General features: G+C 43.4%; 1 protein-coding gene across 1 annotated transcript; it reads left to right on the forward strand.

Annotated features, from left to right (window-relative positions):
- The first annotated feature begins 1,073 nt into the window (after positions 1–1,073).
- Positions 1,074–25,599, forward strand: LOC135811397 (uncharacterized). Its single transcript, XM_065324630.1, has 9 exons — positions 1,074–1,283; positions 1,779–1,970; positions 2,607–2,744; positions 2,847–2,966; positions 4,655–4,854; positions 5,690–5,765; positions 6,676–6,725; positions 6,922–7,140; positions 24,817–25,599. The coding sequence occupies exons 1-9, from the start codon at positions 1,145–1,147 to the stop codon at positions 25,264–25,266; spliced, it is 1,584 nt and encodes a 527-aa protein (XP_065180702.1). The 5' UTR covers positions 1,074–1,144; the 3' UTR covers positions 25,267–25,599.
- The last annotated feature ends 1,026 nt before the right edge of the window (positions 25,600–26,625 follow it).

Here is a 26,625-nt window from a genome sequence, read left to right on the forward strand (position 1 = left end):
GCTGTTGCTGTTGCTGATGTCCGTAGATTGTGCATGCTGTTGTGTAATCTATTTGGAGCAAACCTGCAACGGATTGCTATGGTACATCTACAATTCTACATGACATTGTAACTCTGATGTGTTGATTGTTCCTTTCAGCGACTAGTACATCTAGGGTACTGGAGGGTTGACGAGACTTACCACCTCGATCTCGGCCCAAAGGACTAAATCTGCCACCTTGGGATGATCAGGCACTGTGGTGGCCTGGAAAAAGCGAAACTTAATTATATCCGTGAAATGCACAACATGTATGTCCTGTATATGAAGCAGTTGATGTCAGTACATGTCCATAATTATGCTTGATTTGCGCTGGTCTCAGAGCTGCTCTCGAATCAGCACTACTGACTAACCGGCTCGTTACTGACTACTATTTCATCTCGTTTCCTCTGTTTGGCATGATACCACCTCTCCTGTTGATGTAGTCCTTCAGCAGTACGGCATCATGCGCAGAGGTATTCAGCACGATTGTGAACGAGACTTCCTGAACTAAGCAAGACCTCCCGAAGTAAGTTCAGCTGGGTTGCTCCAACGCACGAGTAACTCAGGAACCGTACTATTATTACCGGTCTATTTTTGACCTTTTGGCAGCACTAGTTTTGAGCTGACACGTTTTCTCATTGCTAGTACGAACATTTACTACATACTATGCAGAACAGAACAACAAGGACAATCAAGGCTTGCTTGCTGCGAAGTTTCATGCTCTCGCGATCATCAGGCAACATCTGCAAACAAGCCTTGATTGTCCTTGTTGTTCTGTTCTGTATTACGCTCTGCCTCCGCCATGGTGTTGAGCACTGTCAGCACACTGGGAACACCACCCTGTGTATAAGTGCATGTATTTGGGTATTATCAGGTTACTGCAGTATAGATGTTCTTCTACCCAACACTTAGTGCCAGCGACTTGGGGGGTAATAGGAAACGGCTCCGCTAGTTTGGGCGTGCCAGCACATTCAAACCAATGCGATGGTCATTATAAAGTTGCTCGTCTTTGCCGCAAACCAAGTTAGTTGTTACTTACATGTTCAGAGTCACATTGTCTGCGCCAACTTCTTAAAAGGGTAAAGCATAGCTGTCCTTTATATCGGCTGCAAACAGTGGGTAGAATATGAGGCAAAGTGTTCAATGGATGATATTGGCAGTGGCCACAGTGGTGTCTACGGCAGTGGCGGTGGCTGGGAGCGGGGGACAGACTCCTGCCATGCCTGACCGGTATACGAATCTTCCATCCGAGCTACCTATCAATAGTAAGTCTTACAGTTGAGTTCCTATCATGACTGCTGTAAACGATCAGGTGCAGCATATGCAAATTCTCACTGATGATGGTGATGACGAGTCTGAAATTTGTAGTGCTTCTTCCGTACTTGAAGTATTAGTTTGCGTGGTTGCAGAGCGTCTTATCGCTCAAAGCGGTACACAAGTTTTGTTCATGAATGTCGTGTACTGTCGCGTGACTAGTTGTCCTGCTCAGTTTGCAGAAGATCTCCAGTTTTTTGTTTTCTCTTGTAAAAGAACTACTTCACGAATGCCCTCTAAAATTGTGTCTTCTTGCTAATTCGCTGGTTTTTTGATTATTGATTTGGAATTGCCTTCTCCATTGCTTTTCTTTGCATCCTCTCACGGTTTATCTTCGGGTTTTGTAAAATAAAGACTTTGAGTAGTAACTGAAGAAGAGGTTAGAGTAGTAATTACACGCTAGTATTGTGACACTTTGGCTACAACGCTTCAAAATTTCACTGCAGGTACATGTATGGGACAGTGGCTGCGTCATTCATTCCCCAGTGACTCCGATGACAAGCTGATGAATTACGAAAATTTACTGCAAGCATTTGAAACGCCAGTTGATGAAGTATCTCTGCCACAGACTAATCCTCTATTGCTGTCTGCTATTCTTGGTGGAAAAGAAAGGTCGGCCAGGTTTACGCAATGTGGAAGTAAGTTCAAGTTAAATTCTCCACTATATCAATAGTTATTGTGATCCAGCTGTTCCAGACATACACGCATAGCATGTCACCATGCTGGTACTACAATGTGAGATTTCATAGTTTGCATTTCCAACTAATTCACACAGCTACACCATAGCCCAGTGTGGCTTTCAAACTCAAACAGTGAGACATTTCATTATTTGACTCTATAATTATAGTGCACGAAATCGTATAAGATTGCATGCTTCACACTCTCATGTAAGATTTCTTTCCTTTCTTCGTCTTTTGTGAGAGCTTGGACAATCCACTTGTCCAGGCAAGACGGCAGCAATGCCTGTTCATTCTGGGTGGCGACACAAATACGCCCTGAAGTTGCTTGCCCCTTTCACATCCACCCTTTCAAATTCAGGAAAACGTTTTGGAATTGGTTTTTATCTAGTTATGGTGTTTTAGTACTTGGACTGCTTACAGGGGATTCGACTGGTTGCGCAAGCGCATGGGAACACCGTCCGACTGTTTGCAGGATTTGGAATGGATTATGGTCTCCCGATTGCGTCCAGTGCTCGGATTGCCTGTTGAGTTCAACTTTATGTACATGTAGCGGTACATCCTGTATGTGTCTAAACCTTCTGTATCCTGATCCAGAAGATCAGTGCGAACACCCGTCTCCATGCCAACATGGTGGTAAATGTGTGTACGCTAGTGTTGATGGTAACACTCCTCAGCTGAAGCAGTACAAGTGTCAATGTAGACCTGGATATGCCGGACGACAGTGTGAAAAGGGTAAGCCGTAACACAGGCATAATACAGGCATTCATTGTTTGGGAACCTGGCCTGCAATTGAACATTATTGACCTTTTAAGTATGTCTGTTTTTTCTATCCAGCTGTGTCAGCTTGTATCACGCATCGTCCATGTCAAAATGGTGGACATTGTCACAGTCGCGGCCCACATACCTACGAGTGCCAGTGTAAACCATTGTTTCATGGCAAGAACTGCGACATCAGTAAGTTGCGTCCGTCCTGCATTTAGGAATTTGATTTTGATTAAAGTCCCTCCAGTCGTTCAAGGGCAAGGTGCATCAGCACCTACGACAAAGCCGCTGGTATTGGGCTACAGACTCGCTGTAACACCCCATACACCCACAATCAACTCCCTCCCCCTCACTTATCTATTTACATGTGTTTCGTAATCCCGTCCATGGTGCGCTGGATAGCGCTAACGCCAAGACCCTAGGTCGGCGTTGCTAGTCCCGACTCACCGGCACAGGCTCCCTGAGAGCCCCTACTAGTACATTGTCTGTCTTTCTCCTTTGTTGTCTCGATCATTATTTTCTTTTGTCTTCTTCTTCTCCTCTCTTTGTTATGGTCTATCAGTAGGAGGTGCATTCTGTAAAACATAAATAAATAAAAGCTTCCCTTCCCTAGATACCTGTATAAAGAAGAACAGAAACACTGTGTGATGACCAGCAGCCTGGGCATAATGGCGGTTATACTTTCGTTCACTAACAGTTAAGAGTAGAGCCCACACGCTCTCTTCCATAAACCTGCAATTGTCAAAACGTTGTAATATTGTGAAATGAGTTGAATTATTGCAGTGTTAATGGAAGAGAGCGTGTGGGCTCTACTCTAAACCTTTTATGAAACTGCAGAAAGCCTCCCCGCGTTTACTTAAAATGCACCAAGGTAGCCTGGTGTAGGTAAACACGATCTCTCTCCTTGTCCCCATAGCACATAATTAAAGCCTGATGATCGTAGTAATAATGTGAAACTCAGAGTTGTGACAAAAGCTTCCAATCTCTCTTGGGTAGGCTGTTTGAAACACAAGTCTCTTTACGGGCAAAAAAGGTAGGCTTGTGTCTTGCTGAATGCAATGATGTCAATAACTACGCACGCCATGCCAACTACGTAACACTGTACAAGCACATGTTATTACGGCAAGGTATTCCGTGTGATTCGAAGTACTATGCCTAACGTCACCTGCAAACGGCACCAACAATCATGCCAGCTTTCCACCTTTGACGGGAATTTCTTGTGATCGCTTTGTTGGTGAACAACATTAATTAATGCACTGTGCTGTATTTACAAGATTACGAACTAAGTTAGTTTATCGGGGGACGAGCAGAAAGAGTCAAACATCATGAATTGCCCGGCAAGCAATGCACCAGCCTAGGTCGTTTCGACTAATACATGAAGAAACCTTGGAGTCAGTAATATTGCTGTTGGCTTTTTAAGATTTGCACTGGAGCTGTTAGTACCCACACGTTGGTTGCTCTCACTCTCATCGTTACAAGTAACAACTTTACTTTTATTTTTCAGTGTGTTTTTCAGTGCTGTAATTGCGTGTTGTTTTCCTTACTTTTGTTCCTGTTCATTTACATGTATGTAGGTTTGCCCATTGGTGCACCGAAGATTCCTGATGAAAATAACTAGATAGTTATCCATTTTCACTCTTATACACGACTAGGCACCGGCAGATTTTGCTCGAAAAGCAGTGAAATTGGCAGAACCATACAAACCTTATAGCGGGCAATTCCTCGAATTCTGCTCCATTTCTTTATCCACATACCAAACATGCATGAAACATACCAGAAAAAGTACCGAATTCTGCCAATTTTTCTGCCGGCATAATCCGCCGGTGCCTATACACACGTGGCTCCATACACACTCGAATGAATTCATTCTTTTCTCCTAGGTGATTTGGCCAACATCACCTCATCGCTTGCTGACCTTGCTCTACGCATGGATTCAATAGAGACCAAATCTGCTCAGTCAGCTAGTAGAACGGCTGACACTGTGTCCCGTGTACTCAAGCAAATGCAGCACACGTTGGATCGGCGACTCGATGACCAAGCATCCGTCTTACAAAGTGAAATTCAAGATATCAGAGCTGAGGTATGCACTATAATCCTTGGAAAAATCTAGTGTCGAGTAAAAATGGCATCCAGATCTTCTTTCGATTTTCTGGTATTCCTCCTGGATCTTCTTCGTGTTGGAAATCCGAATACTTCACGTATCTATTCGGTCTAAATGGGCATGCGTGTGGTGCCACCCCTCCCCCTCCCCCCCCCCCCCCGCCCCTACCCCGCAGATACACGTCAATTCTTGGTCAGTTCTCCTGGCTTTCCTTATCAAGGAGCTCAGAATACTTGCTCCACTGTGCTTACTATGGTACTTAAATGAATTTTCACCAGTAAGTGCATAGTGGTAGGGGTGAGGGGTGAATAAAATCATCTGCCAGGTTTTATAATACTATGACTGTTCCATCATGATCGACATTTTATCACGAATTCTTAACATCAATCCGCATGGCTGAGACTTTCAGCTCGTACTTGTCTTGGTTGCACTCACCTTCTCCTCCTATGTTATTATAAATTACTATAACTTAGAACCTTCCAAGTTGGAATGCTGTTGGTGTGCGCATCCAAGATGTGCTAGAGCTGATAGCCAGTTAGTTGTAGCACGTCAATGCTGTCGGTCAGTGTCGTGCAATGTTATCGCATGAGCTGATTGTTTAGGACCTGGTGGTGTTAGTGGACACCATAGCGTAAGGTGTAGTTCCTTGGTCCTTTTTAATTTCTATAAATCAATCCGTATCATCCACAATCTTTGCGGCAAAATTTCACACAAATGTCATTATAATCTGGTTGTATAAAATACTTACAATAAATGAAACATGTACAATGTGTGACTGGGGCTCCAGAATAATCTCATTGTTTCTTTCTCGCAGGTTAACATGAATTCCCTGAAACTCACTGATTCCTGTAGAGAAGTCCAGCATCGATCCAATTACTCAGCACCTTCAGGTCAGCCACCTTGTCCGAAAGTCTCAAAACTTCTCACGGGTTTAAAGTGAAACCCATGTTGGTGAGATGGTGTTCAGTCAGACCGGGTTTATGAGAATTATTCAATTTTGTTTCTAGTGTTACTCGTTCTCGGGGTGCATCAGCTATTATTTGTTGTTCAACGTGAAAATAGTCAGCATGGTATTGTTTCAATCCACTTACTAGGTGAAATGAAAAAGAACAAATCTTTCTTTCATTGTTTGAATTGTAAGTACCTGGTACTATTCAAGCCAGTATCCTGAGAATTAAGTTCATGCAACTACAATGTACGCAAAAGAGAGAGAGACGAAGGAACTACAAGTTACGCTATACTGTCCACTAACACCACCAGTTACTAAACAATCAGCTCATGCGATAACATTGCACGGCACTGACCGACGGTACTGACGTTCAACAACTAACTGGCTAACAGCTCTAGCACATCTTGGATGCGCACTCCAACAGCCTTCCAACTTGGAAGGGTCTCAGTTATAGAAATAACATAAGGAGGGGAAGGGGAAGTATAGCGTAACTTGTAGTTCCTTGGTCTCTCTCTTTTGAATAAATTAAACCTTGTCTCGCCATCTGAGTCCATAACTACAATGTAGTTTACAATATGCCCCCCCCCCCCCCAGCCCTCCCCTCTTTTGAGTTTCCCTCAGGTAGATTAAGTGATGGCTTTGGATAGCCCCTTTGAAAGTCCTGTGCAACTGCATATCCGTGTACAGTTCCCCGCCATTCCAGAATGGGAACGCATATGAGTGTTTCCAATAGTGCAGCGTAATGCTCATACCGGTAATACCATGGTATCGTCTTGTAGATGACAGTTCTATTTTGAATCAACCAGACCTGGAATTGCACTCTACCATTATGTCTCTCCTGACTGTTACAGGTTTCTACAACATCTATGGGCTGACGGGAGGAAGAAAACTCATCCATGAGGTAACGCACTACTACAGCGAGTTATCTATATAGAGCTTGAAACGGTGTTCATGTACAACTCTGGAAACGTTTGAGGATGTTCAAGGGTTTCATGTTCAAGGATGTAATTGCAATAGCCTAGGATTGTTTCAGCAACAGAACCTCTACGGAGCTTAATGGAATTATCTTTTCTACTGGCGTTTTGTTCGCTCTCTAGGTCTACTGTGATATGGATCACTACGGTGGTGGTTGGACAAGAATTGCCTACATCAATCCCACGCAGCAGGGTGGTTGTCCTGGTAACATGAGATTTCAAAACCTACAAGTCAAGCTGTGTACTAGACGAGTCAGCAGTGCTGGTGGATGTGATGGTGCAACGTTCCAGTCACCTATTGCCGAGTACAGTGAAGTGATGGGATTTGTCACTGGGTACAAGGTGAGTGGAAGAGCATGTCAATTTGCAGTACTTGTACATATTTCGGAAGTTACTTTATCTTGGTGGAATCATCTAGAACGCCCTCAAGAAGAAACCCATAGTGATAATACAAAGAAAACCAGAATGACTAAGATGTTTTTGGAAAGATGTAATTGAAGACCTGACAGTACAATTTAGAATCTGCCTGGATACTTCCTGCAATTTTATTCTTGATAATATATTATGTTCCTGAAGAGGGTCCAAGTCAAAACTTGTGAAGATGAAACTTGTCTATCTTTATGCTTCGTTGTTCCGCTGAGAGCGCGTGGTTGTGACGAGTGACGAGTGTGGTGGCCTTACGAAAATAAATCAACCACTGCCAATAATGCCTATAGGCGGTAAATATACACAAGCCAAGCCAAAATTGGGGAGAGTATATGCATTTCTAGACATGCTCGCTGGCCTGGAAATCTCTATGTGGCAAAGTGCTCTACCTCTCTCACTGCCATCATGGGTTTGCGCCTTGCACATGTCGATGCATGAGTAGAGATATCCAGAATAGCATGTTGGTATATAATGAAGCCCTTCAAGTACAGACAATGAAACAACAGTTACTATAGACTCGAATGGAAGATGTGTTGGGTCAAGGCAGTACTTATTACAAACAATCACTTTGCTCTTCAGCTGAGTCTATAAAATACTTTACCTTAGTGCTTTCTTTGCTCCATCATCCTTGTTCCAAAATTGCGATCAATTTACATTGTTCTGTTCTTAATTAAATAATGCATTCGTGATATTGTCTAATCAGTTGGTGCTGTTGGTTGACATTCTAATTATTGTCTAATTATTGTCGCCTAGCCGCCTCTCTAATTAATTCGTTGGAAGTAGGATTGTTAAAAATAAATATAAAGTAAGTGGATGTAGATACAACAAGAGAGCTTGAAAGCTTAGGGACCTCGCTATGCTTTTTGCCTGGGTTATCATACATGTTATTCGAACTGATTGAAACGTTTTTGCAATACAATGATATAATAGCCGTGGTTGGCTATAAAAACCCTGCAATCTCCACGCAAAGTGGTCATTGGCTACCCCAGCCATGTAACGGAATTGCTTGGAATAAAATAAAATAAATAAAATCGTAAGTTAGAGAAATAACACTAAGAGCAACAGCAGTGAAATTTACAAGTGTGAATTTGAACAATCAAAGCGAAAAATGAACAAAGGAGAAAGGAAGGAAAGACAACGTGATAACACATAACAGCAGTACATTACACCTAGAACATTAACGGCCGAGCTTGGCCGCACTAAACACGACACTGTCATTTATTGCTATTATAAAATTGTCGTCTCCGCGTCGGTTATTTGCAATACAATGATAAAAAATATAAATCCGCCCGCCATCCCCATTTTTCTGAAAACAGGACGATCATGACATACATGTACATGTATTCCCTGGCTTGGCCCAACATGGGATTCGAACTCGCACTATCGCCCTGCATGCATTTCCCCGATACTTTTCGCATATACACACTTTCTTCCAAGTTGCTTCACGTGTCTTGCTGATGAATCCTCTATATGAATAAGGACGGTGGCCAGCTGTCTTTTACGAAATTAGAGGCACCATGCCATGCACTGCTCTTTTCTCTCCGAAACTCAACACTTGCAAGCCAGATATGAAAGAAAGAAAAAGCATCAGTCCCACCACCGGGACTCGAACCAGGGACCTTGCTATTCGTGAGCAATGCTCTAACCAACTGAGCTACAGTATGACTCTTATCCACAGTGATGGTAAATCTTTCCTTCTTCCATTCTTCTTCGAAGAAGGATATATTTACCAACACTGTGGATAGCAGTGGATAAGATTCATACTGTAGCTCAGTTGGTTAGAGCATTGCTCGAAGAAGAATAGATAGGAGTCATACTGTAGCTCAGTTGGTCGGAGCATTGCGCGCGAATAGCAAAGTCCCTGGTTCGAGTCCCGGTGGTGGGACTGATGATTTTTTCTTTCTTTCATATCTGGCTTGCAAGTGTTGAGTTTCGGAGAGAAAAGAGCAGTACGTGGCATGTGGCCTCTAATTTCCTAATACTTTGAAATTCTCCGTGAAGTTCAAATTGGAAAATGAAATTTGCATTAATTGATTTGCTCACAGTGGACATAGTTTAATGCGCTCCCCATGATATCAAGCGAATGGCCGAGGGCCCTCTTGATTGGTGTGAGTTGCCAGTATAATGCAAGCCAGATATGTATTGATCGAAGAAGGATAGATTTCCCATCACTGTGGATAAGAGTCATACTGTAGCTCAGTTGGTTAGAGCATTGCTCGCGAATAGCAAGGTCCCTGGTTTGAGTCCCGGTGTTGGGACTGATGATTTTTTCTTTCTTTCATATCTGGCTTGCAAGTGTTCAGTTTCGGAGAGAAAAGAGCAGTACGTGGCATGTGGCCTCTAATTTCCTAATACTTTGAAATTCTCCGTGAAGTCCAAATTGGAAATTGCAATTTGCATTTGCTCGCAGTGGACATAGTTTGATGCACTCCCCATGATATCAAGCAAATGGCCGAGGGCCCTCTTGATTGGTGTGAGTTTCCAGTATGATGCAAGCCAGATATGGATTGATGGAAGAAGGATTATTTACCATCACTGTGGATAAGAGTCATACTGTGGCTCAGTTGGTTAGAGCATTGTTCGCGAATAACAAGGTCCCTGGTTCGAATCCCGGTGGTGTGGCTGATGATTTTTTTCTTTCTTTCATATCTGGCTTGCAAGTGTTGAGTTTCGGAGAGAAAAGAGCAGTACGTGGCATCAAGAGTACATTATAGCAATAAAAACTGCTTTATGGCAGTTTTCTAAAAAAGGTTATTGTGTTCTAGTCCATGGACCCCGTCTAAAAAGTAAGAATGTAACGAAATGTGATAGCCGAAAATTAAAATTTCACACAAAACCTCACAATAATCACAACACTTGAAATGCTGCTTTCAACACTAAACTTGTACTGCACCAACAATTGGCAACATGCATGTCATGCATGCATAGGAAAGAGGATCACGAGGGGAAAAGGTCTTCTACATGTAGCTTTTCATTCTGTGTGTGATTATTGTGAGGTTTTGTGTGAAATTTTTAATTTTCGGCTATCACATTTCATTAATTTCTTACTTTTTAGACGGGTTCCATGGACTAGAACACAATAACTTTTTTTAGAAAACTGCCATAAAGCAGTTTCAATTGCTATAATTTCTTTTGTTTTTTTCTGTCACCAATCAATGGAATGCCCTACAGTAGAGTCGCGCGCTGAAGAAGTTAGAACGTGGAGCCCAAGAACGTCCAGCTTGAAATTCTAAGAACGCCTCAGCCTAAATCTAAGAACGGCGGTGTTGGTTTTCTGGCAGCTTATGGGATACATATCATCCAGGACGAATTGTTTCTAAGATTGCTGACAAAATAAGAACATCCCAGTCTAACCCCTTGGAAACAACCTTCTTGGGCACGCGACTACAGTGTACATGTATATCAATATGTAAATGATGGCCTTCACATCATATCAATACCGTATTATACGCATTGATGTGCAAGCCTTTTCTTGCAGAAAATGGCACTAGCATGTTCTTCTGCGGGGAAACATGTGAGTAGTGGTGGACCGTGGTGATACTTTTTTTATACGGAGGTCATTCTGTGCATATTGCTGTAGCAGAATTTCATGACTCTGTCATAAAATTGTCTTGCCTTTCAGATATTTCAGATTTCCCCACCCTCGATCAGATTTATTTGAGAAATGTAACCAGGTGCTTGTCGCAGATGTTTTTGTTGATTCTGTGTTTATAATGGTTTATAATCATGGGTTTTGGGTGCATCATATTGCACTGAAATCGTAATCCTGTTGATGTCGATACAACTTTTGGAAGTAGTTCAATGACTTCAAACTGTTAGTCCACGATTTTCTAAAACAACAAAGCAAAGGAGGAACAATAAACATGTATTAAAATGTAAAAGAATACATTGCTGAGTCGGACACCTCGTTCCAACAACTCCACTGATCCTGAGGATAAAAGGGGCAAGGCTATGGTTGGAGGTATTGAGAGATGAACAAGACACTCCATAATAATAAAATCTTAACACAACATCTTTTGGTGAGTATGAATGATATCCAGTCGAACCTCTTTAGGACGAACACCAAGGGACCGATGGTATTTATTCTGTGAGTTTGTCTTAACCTATTTTATAACCAGCGAATACAATTATTTCTCGAACGGACATACGAATAGATTTCTTCTACAGCAAAAGATTCTAAGCCACACCAACTCATTGACTCGTCTCATATGAAACAAATGGGTCACAAGAGAGGTTCTGCAAAACGAAAATGCGTACAAACTTTCGCCCTACATCATGAAGTGCGAAACTTCGCACGAACTTTCGCAACTTTGGACGCGAAACTTGCAGGGAACGCGAAATGAACTGTCGTAGGAAATTTCGTGAGATCGGGTCGCGAAAACTACGAAAATGTGCAGAACGCAAAGTTCGTGCAAAAATTCGTACACACTTTCGCAAGGACAGTCGCGAAACTTCGTTCGAATTTTCGTTTTGCAGAACCTCTCTACTGAACCTTTCTTTAGCAACATGGCGGCAACTGAAACAGCAACAGAGAAAGTACGATACATGTACAGCACATTCTTGCAGGTACTACAAACAGATTGCAGATCGTATTTCTTGCTTTGGCGGCACGAAACTTTATTTGGGGCAGTGCAATCTCGGCGGTACTCACAAATAATAAATCAAACAGCCCAGACTCGAGTAAACAAATCCAATCATACAAGTACTAGATCTTCACGAGACGAGACTGCACCCATTGGCTAGTTTCGTATGAAGCAAACAAGTTTACTGAACCTCTCCACAATGGAGATTTTCCCTGATATGCGAATTTATTTTGCAAACTCGGTCAATGGGTCCTTGAACCTTTCCCTCCAGATTGGGAACTGCCAACGATAGTATGCCACTGACCAGTGCCTTACTTGTAACGTACCAATGTACAATGAATACGAGTATTTCGACAACACATCTAACATTATGTCCTACCGTCAAGAAGTTGAACTCGCGTTCTTCGCACACTGTAGACAAGGGCAAAGAGATAAAAATGGATCTAAATCCGAATAAAATCAGCACACGTTTCCGTAAATGAAAGGGTGAGCATAAGCAAATGAATCGAAGGAAACCGGTCAGCTCAGAGATCACCTGTCATCGAGTATTCCGTAAAAGGAGGCCTCGGCAGCGGAAAAGCTAAATTTAGAAAAGAGATCCTGTCAGCTTTTCCATTATTTATTGCATTCCGCCAACAATCAGCACACTTTTCGTAAATGAAAGAGTCAACACAAGCAAATGAATCAAAGGGAACTGGTCAACTCACCTGTCATTGAGTAACCGCGAAAGGAGGTCTCAGCAGCGCCGAAACGAAATAAGCCAGGCCAGGAGACGAAATATCCGAAACAGCTCAAACAAGAAGCAGTTCCAAAGAAGGAAGTTCCTCACGCATGCACATCCGAACACGGACTGTACTGCAACACAATGCCTGCCGTGCACGTGCACAGCACGCGGCTACCACTCGTTGGTAGATCTAATACTGAGCACCTTACGTAGAGACTTACGTAGCCTAAGTGAAATACCGAGCACCTTACGTAGAAACATACGTAGCATAGCGGTGTCCTTTTTCTTGCCATGTGAACACAATAATGACTAAGATGTTTTTGGAAAGATGTAATTGAAGACCTGACAGTACAATTTAGAATCTGCCTGGATACTTCCTGCAATTTTATTCTTGATAATATATTATGTTCCTGAAGAGGGTCCAAGTCAAAACTTGTGAAGATGAAACTTGTCTATCTTTATGCTTCGTTGTTCCGCTGAGAGCGCGTGGTTGTGACGAGTGACGAGTGTGGTGGCCTTACGAAAATAAATCAACCACTGCCAATAATGCCTATAGGCGGTAAATACACACAAGCCAAGCCAAAATTGGGGAGAGAATATGCATTTCTAGACATGCTCTCTGGCCTGGAAATCTCTATGTGGCAAAGTGCTCTACCTCTCTCAGTACCATCATGGGTTCGCGCCTTGCACATGTTGATGCATGACTAGAGATATCCAGAATAGCATGTTGGTACACAATGAAGACCTTCACGTATAGACAATGAAACAACAGTTACTATAGACCCGAATGGAAGATGTGTTGGGTCAAGGCAGTACTTATTACAAACAATCACTTTGCTCTTCAGCTGAGTCTATAAAATACTTTACCTTAGTGCTTTCTTTGCTCCATCATCCTTGTTCCAAAATTGCGATCAATTTCCATTGTTCTGTTCTTAATTAAATAATGCATTCGTGATATTGTCTAATCAGTTGGTGCTGTTGGTTGACATTCTAATTATTGTCTAATTATTGTCGCCTAGCCGCCTCTCTAATTAATTCGTTGGAAGTAGGATTGTTAAAAATAAATATAAAGTAAGTGGATGTAGATACAACAAGAGAGCTTGAAAGCTTAGGGACCTCGCTATGCTTTTTGCCTGGGTTATCATACATGTTATTCGAACTGATTGAAACGTTTTTGCAATACAATGATATAATAGCCGTGGTTGGCTATAAAAACCCTGCAATCGCCACGCAAAGTGGTCATTGGCTACCCCAGCCATGTAATGGAATTGCTTGGAATAAAATAAAATAAATAAAATCCTAAGTTAGAGAAATAACACTAAGAGCAACAGCAGTGAAATTTACAAGTGTGAATTTTAACAATCAAAGCGAAAAATGAACAAAGGAGAAAGGAAGGAAAGACAACGTGATAACACATAACAGCAGTACATTACACCTAGAACATTAACGGCCGAGCTTGGCCGCACTAAACACGACACTGTCATTTATTGCTATTATAAAATTGTCGTCTCCGCGTCGGTTATTTGCAATACAATGATAAAAAATATAAATCCGCCCGCCATCCCCATTTTTTCTGAAAACAGGACGATCATGACATACATGTACATGTATTCCCTGGCTTGGCCCAACATGGGATTCGAACTCGCACTATCGCCCTGCATGCATTCCCCCGATACTTTTCGCATATACACACTTTCTTCCAAGTTGCTTCACGTGTCTTGCTGATGAATCCTCTATATGAATAAGGACGGTGGCCAGCTGTCTTTTACGAAATTAGAGGCACCATGCCATGCACTGCTCTTTTCTCTCCGAAACTCAACACTTGCAAGCCAGATATGAAAGAAAGAAAAAGCATCAGTCCCACCACCGGGACTCGAACCAGGGACCTTGCTATTCGTGAGCAATGCTCTAACCAACTGAGCTACAGTATGACTCTTATCCACAGTGACGGTAAATCTATCCTTCTTCCATTCTTCTTCGAAGAAGGATATATTTACCAACACTGTGGATAGCAGTGGATAAGATTCATACTGTAGCTCAGTTGGTTAGAGCATTGCTCGAAGAAGAATAGATAGGAGTCATACTGTAGCTCAGTTGGTCGGAGCATTGCGCGCGAATAGCAAAGTCCCTGGTTCGAGTCCCGGTGGTGGGACTGATGATTTTTTCTTTCTTTCATATCTGGCTTGCAAGTGTTGAGTTTCGGAGAGAAAAGAGCAGTACGTGGCATGTGGCCTCTAATTTCCTAATACTTTGAAATTCTCCGTGAAGTTCAAATTGGAAAATGAAATTTGCATTAATTGACTTGCTCACAGTGGACATAGTTTAATGCGCTCCCCATGATATCAAGCAAATGGCCGAGGGCCCTCTTGATTGGTGTGAGTTGCCAGTATGATGCAAGCCAGATATGGATTGATGGAAGAAGGATAGATTTCCCATCACTGTGGATAAGAGTCATACTGTGGCTCAGTTTGTTAGAGCATTGTTCGCGAATAGCAAGGTCCCTGGTTCGAATCCCGGTGGTGTGGCTGATGATTTTTTTCTTTCTTTCATATCTGGCTTGCAAGTGTTGAGTTTCGGAGAGAAAAGAGCAGTACGTGGCATCAAGAGTACATTATAGCAATAAAAACTGCTTTATGGCAGTTTTCTAAAAAAGGTTATTGTGTTCTAGTCCATGGACCCCGTCTTAAAAATAAGAATTTAACGAAATGTGACACAAAACCTCACAATAATCACAACACTTGAAATGCTGCTTTCAACACTAAACTTGTACTGCACCAACAATTGGCAACATGCATGTCATGCATGCATAGGAAAGAGGATCACGAGGGGAAAAGGTCTTCTACATGTAGCTTTTCATTCTGTGTGTGATTATTGTGAGGTTTTGTGTGAAATTTTTAATTTTCGGCTATCACATTTCATTAATTTCTTACTTTTTAGACGGGTTCCATGGACTAGAACACAATAACTTTTTTTAGAAAACTGCCATAAAGCAGTTTCAATTGCTATAATTTCTTTTGTTTTTTTTCTGTCACCAATCAATGGAATGCCCTACAGTAGAGTCGCGCGCTGAAGAAGTTAGAACGTGGAGCCCAAGAACGTCCAGCTTGAAATTCTAAGAATGCCTCAGCCTAAATCTAAGAACGGCGGTGTTGGTTTTCTGGCAGCTTATGGGATACATACATGTATCATCCAGGACGAATTGTTTCTAAGATTGCTGACAAAATAAGAACATCCCAGTCTAACCCCTTGGAAACAACCTTCTTGGGCACGCGACTACAGTGTACATGTATATCAATATGTAAATGATGGCCTTCACATCATATCAATACCGTATTATACGCATTGATGTGCAAGCCTTTTCTTGCAGAAAATGGCACTAGCATGTTCTTCTGCGGGGAAACATGTGAGTAGTGGTGGACCGTGGTGATACTTTTTTTATACGGAGGTCATTCTGTGCATATTGCTGTAGCAGAATTTCATGACTCTGTCATAAAATTGTCTTGCCTTTCAGATATTTCAGATTTCCCCACCCTCGATCAGATTTATTTGAGAAATGTAACCAGGTGCTTGTCGCAGATGTTTTTGTTGATTCTGTGTTTATAATGGTTTATAATCATGGGTTTTGGGTGCATCATATTGCACTGAAATCGTAATCCTGTTGATGTCGATACAACTTTTGGAAGTAGTTCAATGACTTCAAACTGTTAGTCCACGATTTTCTAAAACAACAAAGCAAAGGAGGAACAATAAACATGTATTAAAATGTAAAAGAATACATTGCTGAGTCGGACACCTCGTTCCAACAACTCCACTGATCCTGAGGATAAAAGGGGCAAGGCTATGGTTGGAGGTACTGAGAGATGAACAAGACACTCCATAATAATAAAATCTTAACACAACATCTTTTGGTGAGTATGAATGATATCCAGTCGAACCTCTTTAGGGCGAACACCAAGGGACCGATGGTATTTATTCTGTGAGTTTGTCTTAACCTATTTTATAACCAGCGAATACAATTATTTCTCGAACGGACATACGAATAGATTTCTTCTACAGCAAAAGATTCTAAGCCACACCAACTCATTGACTCGTCTCATATGAAACAAATGGGTCACAAGAGAGGTTCTGCGAAACGAAAATGCGTACAAACTTTCGCCCTACATCATGAAGTGCGAAACTTCGCACGAACTTTCGCAACTTTGAACGCGAAACTTGCAGGGAACGCGAAATGAACTGTCGTAGGAAATTTCGTGAGATCGGGTCGCGAAAACTACGAAAATGTGCAGAACGCAAAGTTCGTGCAAAAATTCGTACACACTTTCGCAAGGACAGTCGCGAAACTTCGTTCGAATTTTCGTTTTGCAGAACCTCTCTACTGAACCTTTCTTTAGCAACATGACGGCAACTGAAACAGCAACAGAGAAAGTACGATACATGTACAGCACATTCTTGCAGGTACTACAAACAGATTGCAGATCGTATTTCTTGCTTTGGCGGCACGAAACTTTATTTGGGGCAGTGCAATCTCGGCGGTACTCACAAATAATAAATCAAACAGCCCAGACTCGAGTAAACAAATCCAATCATACAAGTACTAGATCTTCACGAGACGAGACTGCACCCATTGGCTAGTTTCGTATGAAGCAAACAAGTTTACTGAACCTCTCCACAATGGAGATTTTCCCTGATATGCGAATTTATTTTGCAAACTCGGTCAATGGGTCCTTGAACCTTTCCCTCCAGATTGGGAACTGCCAACGATAGTATGCCACTGACCAGTGCCTTACTTGTAACGTACCAATGTACAATGAATACGAGTATTTCGACAACACATCTAACATTATGTCCTACCGTCAAGAAGTTGAACTCGCGTTCTTCGCACACTGTAGACAAGGGCAAAGAGATAAAAATGGATCTAAATCCGAATAAAATCAGCACACGTTTCCGTAAATGAAAGGGTGAGCATAAGCAAATGAATCGAAGGAAACCGGTCAGCTCAGAGATCACCTGTCATCGAGTATTCCGTAAAAGGAGGCCTCGGCAGCGGAAAAGCTAAATTTAGAAAAGAGATCCTGTCAGCTTTTCCATTATTTATTGCATTCCGCCAACAATCAGCACACTTTTCGTAAATGAAAGAGTCAACACAAGCAAATGAATCAAAGGGAACTGGTCAACTCACCTGTCATTGAGTAACCGCGAAAGGAGGTCTCAGCAGCGCCGAAACGAAATAAGCCAGGCCAGGAGACGAAATATCCGAAACAGCTCAAACAAGAAGCAGTTCCAAAGAAGGAAGTTCCTCACGCATGCACATCCGAACACGGACTGTACTGCAACACAATGCCTGCCGTGCACGTGCACAGCACGCGGCTACCACTCGTTGGTAGATCTAATACTGAGCACCTTACGTAGAGACTTACGTAGCCTAAGTGAAATACCGAGCACCTTACGTAGAAACATACGTAGCATAGCGGTGTCCTTTTTCTTGCCATGTGAACACAATAATAGAAAAGCTGACAGGATCGCTTTTCTAAATAACCCCAAGAGTGTGCAACTCCAGCTATGGGGTCGGCGACGGCAGAAGTTCACATCACGTGATGAACCCGTACACATTATTTGCACTCTGTGCATGATAGATACTGGGTTGTACGCAGCCCAGCTTTGGGGTACAACCAGGGAGTCGTAAAATACCGGGAGGCGACACGCCACACATTTCACGATCCGAGGATTGCTGCACTCGACCCGCGAAATTTGATGCGTGATTGAAACGTCGTCGTCATCTTCTTTTTCTCAATTGTTTTTGCTATGCTTCGAGGCCTATTCTGGATCTCCAGAGCGAAAGCTGGTTGTTTCTGATACGTACCACGCATTACCTTAGGTTGAGCCGTGGCTTTTAATTTTTTGGGAAGTTCACTGCTTTGGAGACGACGGAATGTCAAGGTAAGTTATTCACGAAATGTACTCAAATTTGAATTGAGTAAGTGCGAATGACACCCTGTTTTCGGAATAGTTCTCCACTAAACACACCATGCCCATGACCCCTTCATGTTGTCCAAGTTCCATTCTCGGTTTGTGTGAAGTTTCGAGATGAAGATCGATGATGTACTCACCTTTCCATGGAAGGGAAAAAAATAGCATATCAAACAGAATGCAGCATTTGATGCCACTATCCTCATTTTTCTGCATTCAAAGTGTTTCACATTATGGTCCATGAACTACACACAATATTTGTCATTTCTTAACTGTTCATAGCTGTTCATACTTGAAGTAACTGTGTTCTGAACACATTGCCTTCAGGAAACGTAAGGCCGAGTCGCCTGACCGACTGAGCAAAGTTCTCTGCGACGAATGTCACACTATCGGCAAATGCACTCAAGGCGAATACCCGTGAATACCCTGTATACTGCTTGATCCACTTATCACAGAAGCATACACACACACGCACGCACACACATACCATGCATACGCCCGTCGCAAGAGAAGAACGCAAGTCTGCAAATGCACTGGATGTGCACCCACAGATTTTCTCTTATAGCAACGATAGCGAACAAGATTTGAATGAGACAGATCAAGACTTGCACCAGATAACTGTATAATCCACACAACTGGCAAAGCCATGTGAATCGACCACCGATGCACAACACAAACATACACCTTTGGATGCCCATTGCTCCGTGCAATGACAGCGTTAGGAGTTGCAGTATTTCCTGTGGCGAGTTAGATCATTGGGCCGACGGAAGTCCCTGCCACAGCCGCAAATGAACACTCTAGGCTTTGGCACAGCCGCACACATATACACACACACACACACATACACACACACACACACACACACATACACACACACGCATGCTCGTGCAACATTCACATGTCACTGCCTCAGTTGTTTTTAGCTTTGTCATATTGTGTCTTATACAGAGCTTCACTTTGGGAAAAGCTGTTGAGATGCTGGAGAGCACTTGTTGCCATGCTTGCGAAATGCCAGCACCATTGCATGCCTTCAGCTGGCACACTTCCTGGCGTAGCAGGTTTCCAAAACCTGATGCCTTGTGTAACTGTGTCCTAATAACATGCAGGAATGACTCCATCGCATCAGTAACACTCGCCTGTCTCATTGTCAGCAGTTCGCAAATTCCATGGATTATTTCACCTTCCATAGGCCTGTACACCGTGGTGGCACTGCCACTCTTACATGGATCTGCACATAGGCAAAGCAAGGGTTGAGGGCGGAGGTTTACATATAATGTCAACAATTTACATACTAGGTACACACGTAATATTCAGGACATGAATAAAATAATATCCTGTCACAGTTTCAACACTGTCACATGTCATAGTGAACAGACAATGCACCGTGGGCAGACTCCCATTTTTCGGGTGAGTTTGGGGCGCTTAGTATGCTACAGATTATACATTCGTGTTCACAAGGACAAGACGAGACCAAAAAATGACGAGAGAATCTCACCAGTAGTCCACAGCTGAACATCTCCACAACTCAGGTCACCAAGTGGATACGTGGCGTCATCTACATCTTCCACGGTGGACTCATCACTTTGGCAGGCATCTCTGTCAAGCTCCATCATCCTTTACTCCGTCAAGGCACAAACTTAGAATCACCAAATCAACTGCTGACACTCGGACGATTCCTTGGGAGCAGGATTATTTTTTGGATTTCTCATCAGATGCATTGGGAGATGTTGGGAGATGAGACTGAGGACGAGGTTGCGGTTGTTGGAGACGAGGAATCAGATGGTGATTGTGATCGTAAGAAGTCTGCCGTTTTTCTTCACTTGTTGTCTCACCCGAAGTGTCTGCAGGTGCATCTGCCGGTGTATGATGATTTTAGTTTTTCTGTTCTTTGTCGTGCACGGTATGCTAGTCAGTTGAAAGTACTTGAGGCTGTTTGTATTCGTTTGCATAAGCCTGATCTTTGTAAGCAGAAGAAACATGTAGTTGCGTTAAAATTGTTTTCGTAGGTGTACAGCATGATTGTTGGTCTCACTACACAGTTTTAGCGTTATAATTATTAGTTTCTCACCCGCCGTTGCACTTAGCTCGTACTTCACTTCTATTGTCTCACCTTCCCTCATTATTATTATTTTTTTTTACAAGAAGTCGGAGGCGGATAATACTTTAATAACGAAGGTACGTGTTGGGTCGTAAGTATCCACGCAAACACACATCCAGTCAAAATAAGGCACTGCGTCGGGAAGGGTTACGCGAAGCCAAGTAAAAATACGGACTGGTGAGGACGCACGTACAACGACAACGGAAGTGACAACAACAGTCAATATTCGAAAACGTGGTAGACCGCGAAAACGAACCTCAATATCGAACACCGGACAAGTTGGAGTAAGAAGATCAATAGAAATCCGCAATGGAGGAGACGTAGCTGAAAGGACACTGGGCATCGCGCACACAACGGCTAGTGTCAGAAAACGTGGAAGGCCGCGGAAAAGCAAAGAGACGGATAGTGGTGATGCCGCGAAGAGGCGAGATGACGGGACATTGGAGGAGACAACACCCAACGGAGCTAAGAATCGCACTTCGTCCATCAAGCAACATCTGTCAGCCCGTACCAATTGTCGTGAGTTGTACAGTGATAATGTGTTCTCAATAGTGTCACGTGGTAGATGTGCGTTGCATCTGGCTGTGTTAGAAGCTTTGTATATCCGTAAGTTAGATCCTGAACTTTGCGTATCGAAAGAAAATGTGTTTTCGCTACAATTGTTTGGTGTTACTCCTCGTCGAGGTGTTAACAATGTAACTTAATTTGTTCACTATGTTCTTGTCACTATTATTATTTCCTTCGAGTTTTGTGTCGTGCTGAACTTGATAATTTTCCACCTTGTCACGAGTGTTGTTATCTCATATTTTTACGCTATATAAGTTTTAGTCTTTCCAACTTGAGCCATTCCCTGTATAATCCTTGATGAGAAGGGACCGAAAACGTTCGGATACTTTGACAAGTGCTTTATTTTGACTCTCCTCCTCACTTGCATCGACCTGCGTTGCCTTCACGTCAGTCGTCGTCCTTTCCGATTGTTTCCTTTGTATTTTTATTTTTACCGTGAATTCATAGGTCCGGTTGTAATCTGCTGTAGATCTCCGTGGTCTGTCATTTGCTGCTTTGTTTTGTGGATTAGTTGTTGTTGTTGTTGGATGTGAACCTGGGCGACGACTGACGTGAAGGCAACGGCATTCAGGGTTGACGTGGGTGGTGAAGGTGAGACGCAGGACGATGCAAGTGAGGAGGAGAGTCAAACCGCGGTGGATGACGGAGCAGGTTCTGATTCCGACAGTGAGGGAGAAGGTGAGCTGAGTGAGGGTGAGAGTGAGTGTGAGGGTGTGCGCGTGAGTCGAGATTGTGTGCGTCCGTCTCGTAATAACAAGTCTTCAGTATACAATCATTTGGTTTCTAGTACTGACTGTTGTCGTACTTATTCTGATTCCTGTTTTTCTGTTTTGTGCCGTGCTCGTCATGGTTATCTTTTGCAATTACAAGTTTTGGAAGCTGTTTGTCAGCGCATTCATAAGCCGAATTTGTGTGTCCAGAAAGATAGTGTTATTACCCTAAAATTGTTCAAATAATGTTCTGTTGTGTAGTGTGGCAACGTTGTTGCCACTTGTGCCTAAATGTGTATTATTATTATTATTATTACGAAGTCTGAAGAAAACGTTGAACGGTCTCTGCTTGGTTGACGACTACACCATAGCTCAGCGGTTAGAGCATCGCTGGCTACAAGCGAGGGTCCCTGGTTCGAGTCCTGGTGGTGACAGTCAATTTTTTCTTCAGACTTTTCCCGTTTGTCTCTTTCCCTCAAAAGCAGTCAATATTATTATTATTATTATTATTATTATTGTGGACTATGGCTAGTGCCAGACGTTACTGAAACGAGAGAGCTTGGAAGCTCAGGGCCCTAAGCTATGCTTTTTTGCCTTGATGACCTAGACAAAAAAGCATAGGGATGTTAATAAGTTTATACTTTTTGTTTTTTAGACATAACCTGGGATTCGAACCCGCACTATCGCCCTGCATGCATCCCCCGATACACTTCGCATACATACTAATTCTTCCAAGTTGCTTAACGTTATGATCTTGTATTTGAAAGCCCTATTTGAATATGCATTGTGGCCAGCCGCCTTTGATTGTACGGTACGGAACGGGACAGGTACGGGACAGGTACGGTCGAGGGTAATACGACACCGTCTACCACCTTGATGACGACAAAAAAAAGAAAAGGGATGTTATACATTTTTCAATTGTCCTATTTTTTTCAGGCATTACCTTGAATCCGAACCCGCGCTATCGCCCTACATGCATTCCCTCATACCCTTTGCATTCATACTCATTCTTCCAAGTTGCTTCACGTTATGATCTTGCGTTTGAAAGCCCTATTTGAATATTGCGGCCAGCTGTATGTGTCCAGCTGTGTTTGATGGTACGGTACGGTACGGGACACATACAGGATAGCGCCAGGCGTGACACAAACACACAAACAAACAAACAAACACCAAATTAAAGCTGTGTGGACCCTGGCTAGCGCCAGACGCTACTGAAGTAACGTCTTCTGCATAGCTACGGGAATAAAGCCCTTTGCATATTGGCATAGGTTGCATACATTACGGCCGTATGCCTAAGGACCGCAGTAATCGCACACCGAACAAGTTCGGGCATGATCACGTCTTTTCTCCTGCAGACTGAATGCCTATTCAAGAATATCTTGCTGTCGACGCATCTTTTCACGAAGTCGGCGAGTCTGCGAATGAGCATTACATTTGCTCTGTTTTTTTTTCTTGCTGTTGGCGTAGCCTTTCGCAAGCACGGAGACTCTCGAGGCGGTGGGACCTCTCTTCTCCCATCGTCGACTCTCTGTGTAGGCACTCCTGCCGACACCGTCTGCTCAGAGTTTCAACACTGTCACCTCTGGTATTTTGCTCTTTCTCATAGTCCTCTGGTAGTGATCTCAGCACTCTACTATACAACAAACGCGCTTATTAAAACACTGCAATCTACCCGATCCTTACATTCCCAGCCCATTAGCAGCATACACAAAAACATTCCAACGATAATGCGATAATGCGACACTGTAACCTTGATAACCCAAGCAAAAAAAGCATAGCGATGTTGGTAATTCACTTGTCCAGGCAATAAAGCAGTCTCTCTCTCTTTCTCTCGCTCTCTCTCTCTCTGGCGCTCTCTCTTTATCCGTCTCAATCTATCTATCTCTACCCTCTCATGATGCATGCGTCACACTCTCATGAAATATTTCTCTTCTATTAAAGATTGCATGCTTCACACTCTCATGTTCTATTTCTTTCCTGTCTTCGTCTTTTTGTGAGAGCCTGGACAATCCACTTGCCCAGGCAAGAAGGCCCCAATGCCTGTGCATTTTGGCGATGTAGAATAAAATATACTAGCCAACCAACCATAGCAGACTCAGCGGAGGACATTTCGGTTGGTTGAAACTCTGAGTTTCATGCCGTTCGGCAATCATCAGACAACATCAGTTGTCTGATGATTGCCTAACGGCATGAAACTCAGAGTTACAACCAACCTGAACGTCCTCCGCTGAGTCTGCTATGTACTAAGCTCTGTCACTGACATTGAGCACTCTCTGCAGCTCGGGGATGAACGGATTTGTTCTAACCAACCAACCACGTAATACTTTTTTATTTCTTCAATTTATTTTCATAACATTACATGGGATTTGAACCCGCACTATCGCCTTGCATGCATTCCCCAAAATACACTTCGCATACATTGTACATGCATATTCTTCCAAGTTGCTTCACGTTATGAATTTGCTGTTGAAAGCCGTATTTGAATAAGGTGGCCAGCTGTCTTTGATGACGACCTTGCGGTACATGTACGGGGTAGCGCCCCTAGCTGTGTCACCTCACTCTCACCTGTGTGCACCCTGGGTAGCGCCAGACGTTCTTGAAGTAACGTCTTTTGCATAGCTACGGGAATGAAAGAGCTTGGAAGCTCAGGGCCCTACGCTATGCTAGCGAGAGTCAACTTTCTCTTTGCATTCGAGGGTAATACGACGGCGCCGTCCACCACCTTGATGACCTAGGAAAAAAAGCCTAGGATTCGAACCCGCACCATCGCCCTGCATGCATTCCTCCGATACACTTCGATGGCACAAACAAACAAACAAACACGAATTTAAAGCTGTGTGGACCCTGGCTAGCGCCAGACGTTACTGAAGTAACGTCTTTCGCATACCTAAGGGAATTAAATCATGCTGTGCACCATGTACTCTTTGTTTATGTTGATCTCAGGATAAAACTATGGACGCATTCTTTTTCGCACGTCATGGCAATGCACAGTTGAATAGCTGGTACATGGACGGTATCTCTATCACACATGGTTCTCCCATGCATCATGTATGGACCTACGCAGCTAGTTTCGATGACTATAAAGCAGTGTATCACTGTCCATGCAGTGCCCGACCCGGTCCATCACCTCCATCGTTTGTTGGTAGCCACTACTATTGCGCTGACAATGGCCATGCTCTGAGACGTTGGACTTTCACTCCAGCCAACCATGCATGGAGCAACACCAGTCAATGTACTGCTGGTGGGACATGTTGCGACAACACAGATATGCCATGGTTTCATCGTCAACTGAAAGCTAGTACCTCTGACCAAGTACAGATACGCATTTGTACAGATGGCGGGAATGGTGATGAAAATGTTGGTGTTGATGAAGCTGCGCTCTTTGTGAGATAGAATCCTTTTTTTTAAATCCTTTCCAAGAGTACATTCATGTACTCTCGATTCTATGTTGTGAGGTATACATGTAGAAGGAAGCTATGTTCCTTATCCCCTGGCCTGGTGTGTGCTTGTGCATGCCACTTTCATGCTTATCGCTCTACTGCTCAATTTAGTGCTATTGTTATTTTAGTTTCGCGCCGCTTTTGGTTCCATTATTAGATTGTTCACTGAGTATTACACCCATTGCTACGTACGTTCACTCATGACCGTAACGAGAAACTGTTTTGTACATCTTTTACCTGTATTTCAGCCTGTAATTTCACTTCATAAGTATGAAGACTACTATATCAACAGGAGTCGAAAGACCAGAGTATCTACATGTTATGTTCGTTATGGGCCAGTGCTCATCTATATTACATCTACATGTATAATGTGTAAAATGCCTCGTGGAGAAAGGCTTACCAAGGGGTATGATCGAACAAGCCCAGGATCTCGCTGACTGGCGACTGAGCAGCATTTCGGACTTTTCGGATTCTCCCGTGCATGAGTCCACCAGGGGCCTTAACCCACTCGACTTAATAATGATTGACCTACCGTGAGATGCGATAGTCAATACTTTAGCACCTCTGGGAAACTCGGACCATGCCTGTGTCCTAGCTGACTTTCATGTAAGCACGGCAGAGGAACCACCAGTGACCAGAACTATCTGGCGTTACCAACGCGCAGACTGGGACAGACTCCGCCACTTCTTTAGAACAACAGATTGGCAGTCCACTGTCAGTGATGATCCTGATGCAATGTGTATGCACTTGACCCAGAATATTCTGGAAGGAAAGCGCCGATACATACCGTCTAAGCAGTTGTGCATGAAACCATCTAACCCCTCTTGGTGGGCACCGGAATGCACTGAGGCTGTAGCACAGAAACAAATAGCATGGAGGAGACTCTGCGCCGACCGATCAAGTGCCCAGCTGGAAGCCCGTTACAATGTCGCCAAGCATTCAGCTAACCATTGCCTGGCAACTGCCAAGCAGGCATTCACAGCAAGCCTGGCGCAGAAGTTAGCCTCTGGGTGTGTGGCGTCTGGTGAATGGTGGCGAGCCATCAAGAAGGCCTCTGGCCACCGAAACAGCCCATCCATACCTACTCTCCGCAGCACCGATTGTACGGAGCACGACACCAACCGCAGCAAAGCAGAGTGCATGGCCGCACATTTCGCCAACAAATGCAGTCTCGGGGCAGACGAACTATCCGCTCCATTTCCTTACGTCCGACCACGTACAGACCACAACCTCTGCAGCGTCCGGTTTCGCGAGACCACAGTCGAGCGAACTCTCCGCCAGCTCAACCCCACCAAGGCCACTGGTCCAGATG

Source organism: Sycon ciliatum, chromosome 3 (assembly GCF_964019385.1).
Source record: "Sycon ciliatum chromosome 3, ocSycCili1.1, whole genome shotgun sequence".
Taxonomy (NCBI): domain Eukaryota; kingdom Metazoa; phylum Porifera; class Calcarea; order Leucosolenida; family Sycettidae; genus Sycon; species Sycon ciliatum.

Excerpts from the sequence above, each read along its gene's own strand:
- LOC135811397 (XM_065324630.1), top strand. The coding sequence starts at position 1,145 with ATGAGGCAAAGTGTTCAATGGATGATATTGGCAGTGGCCACAGTGGTG. Across the intron at positions 2,967-4,654 it reads TGGCAAGAACTGCGACATCA|GTGATTTGGCCAACATCACC; the intron begins GTAAGTTGCGTC and ends CTTTTCTCCTAG. Across the intron at positions 4,855-5,689 it reads TTCAAGATATCAGAGCTGAG|GTTAACATGAATTCCCTGAA; the intron begins GTATGCACTATA and ends TCTTTCTCGCAG.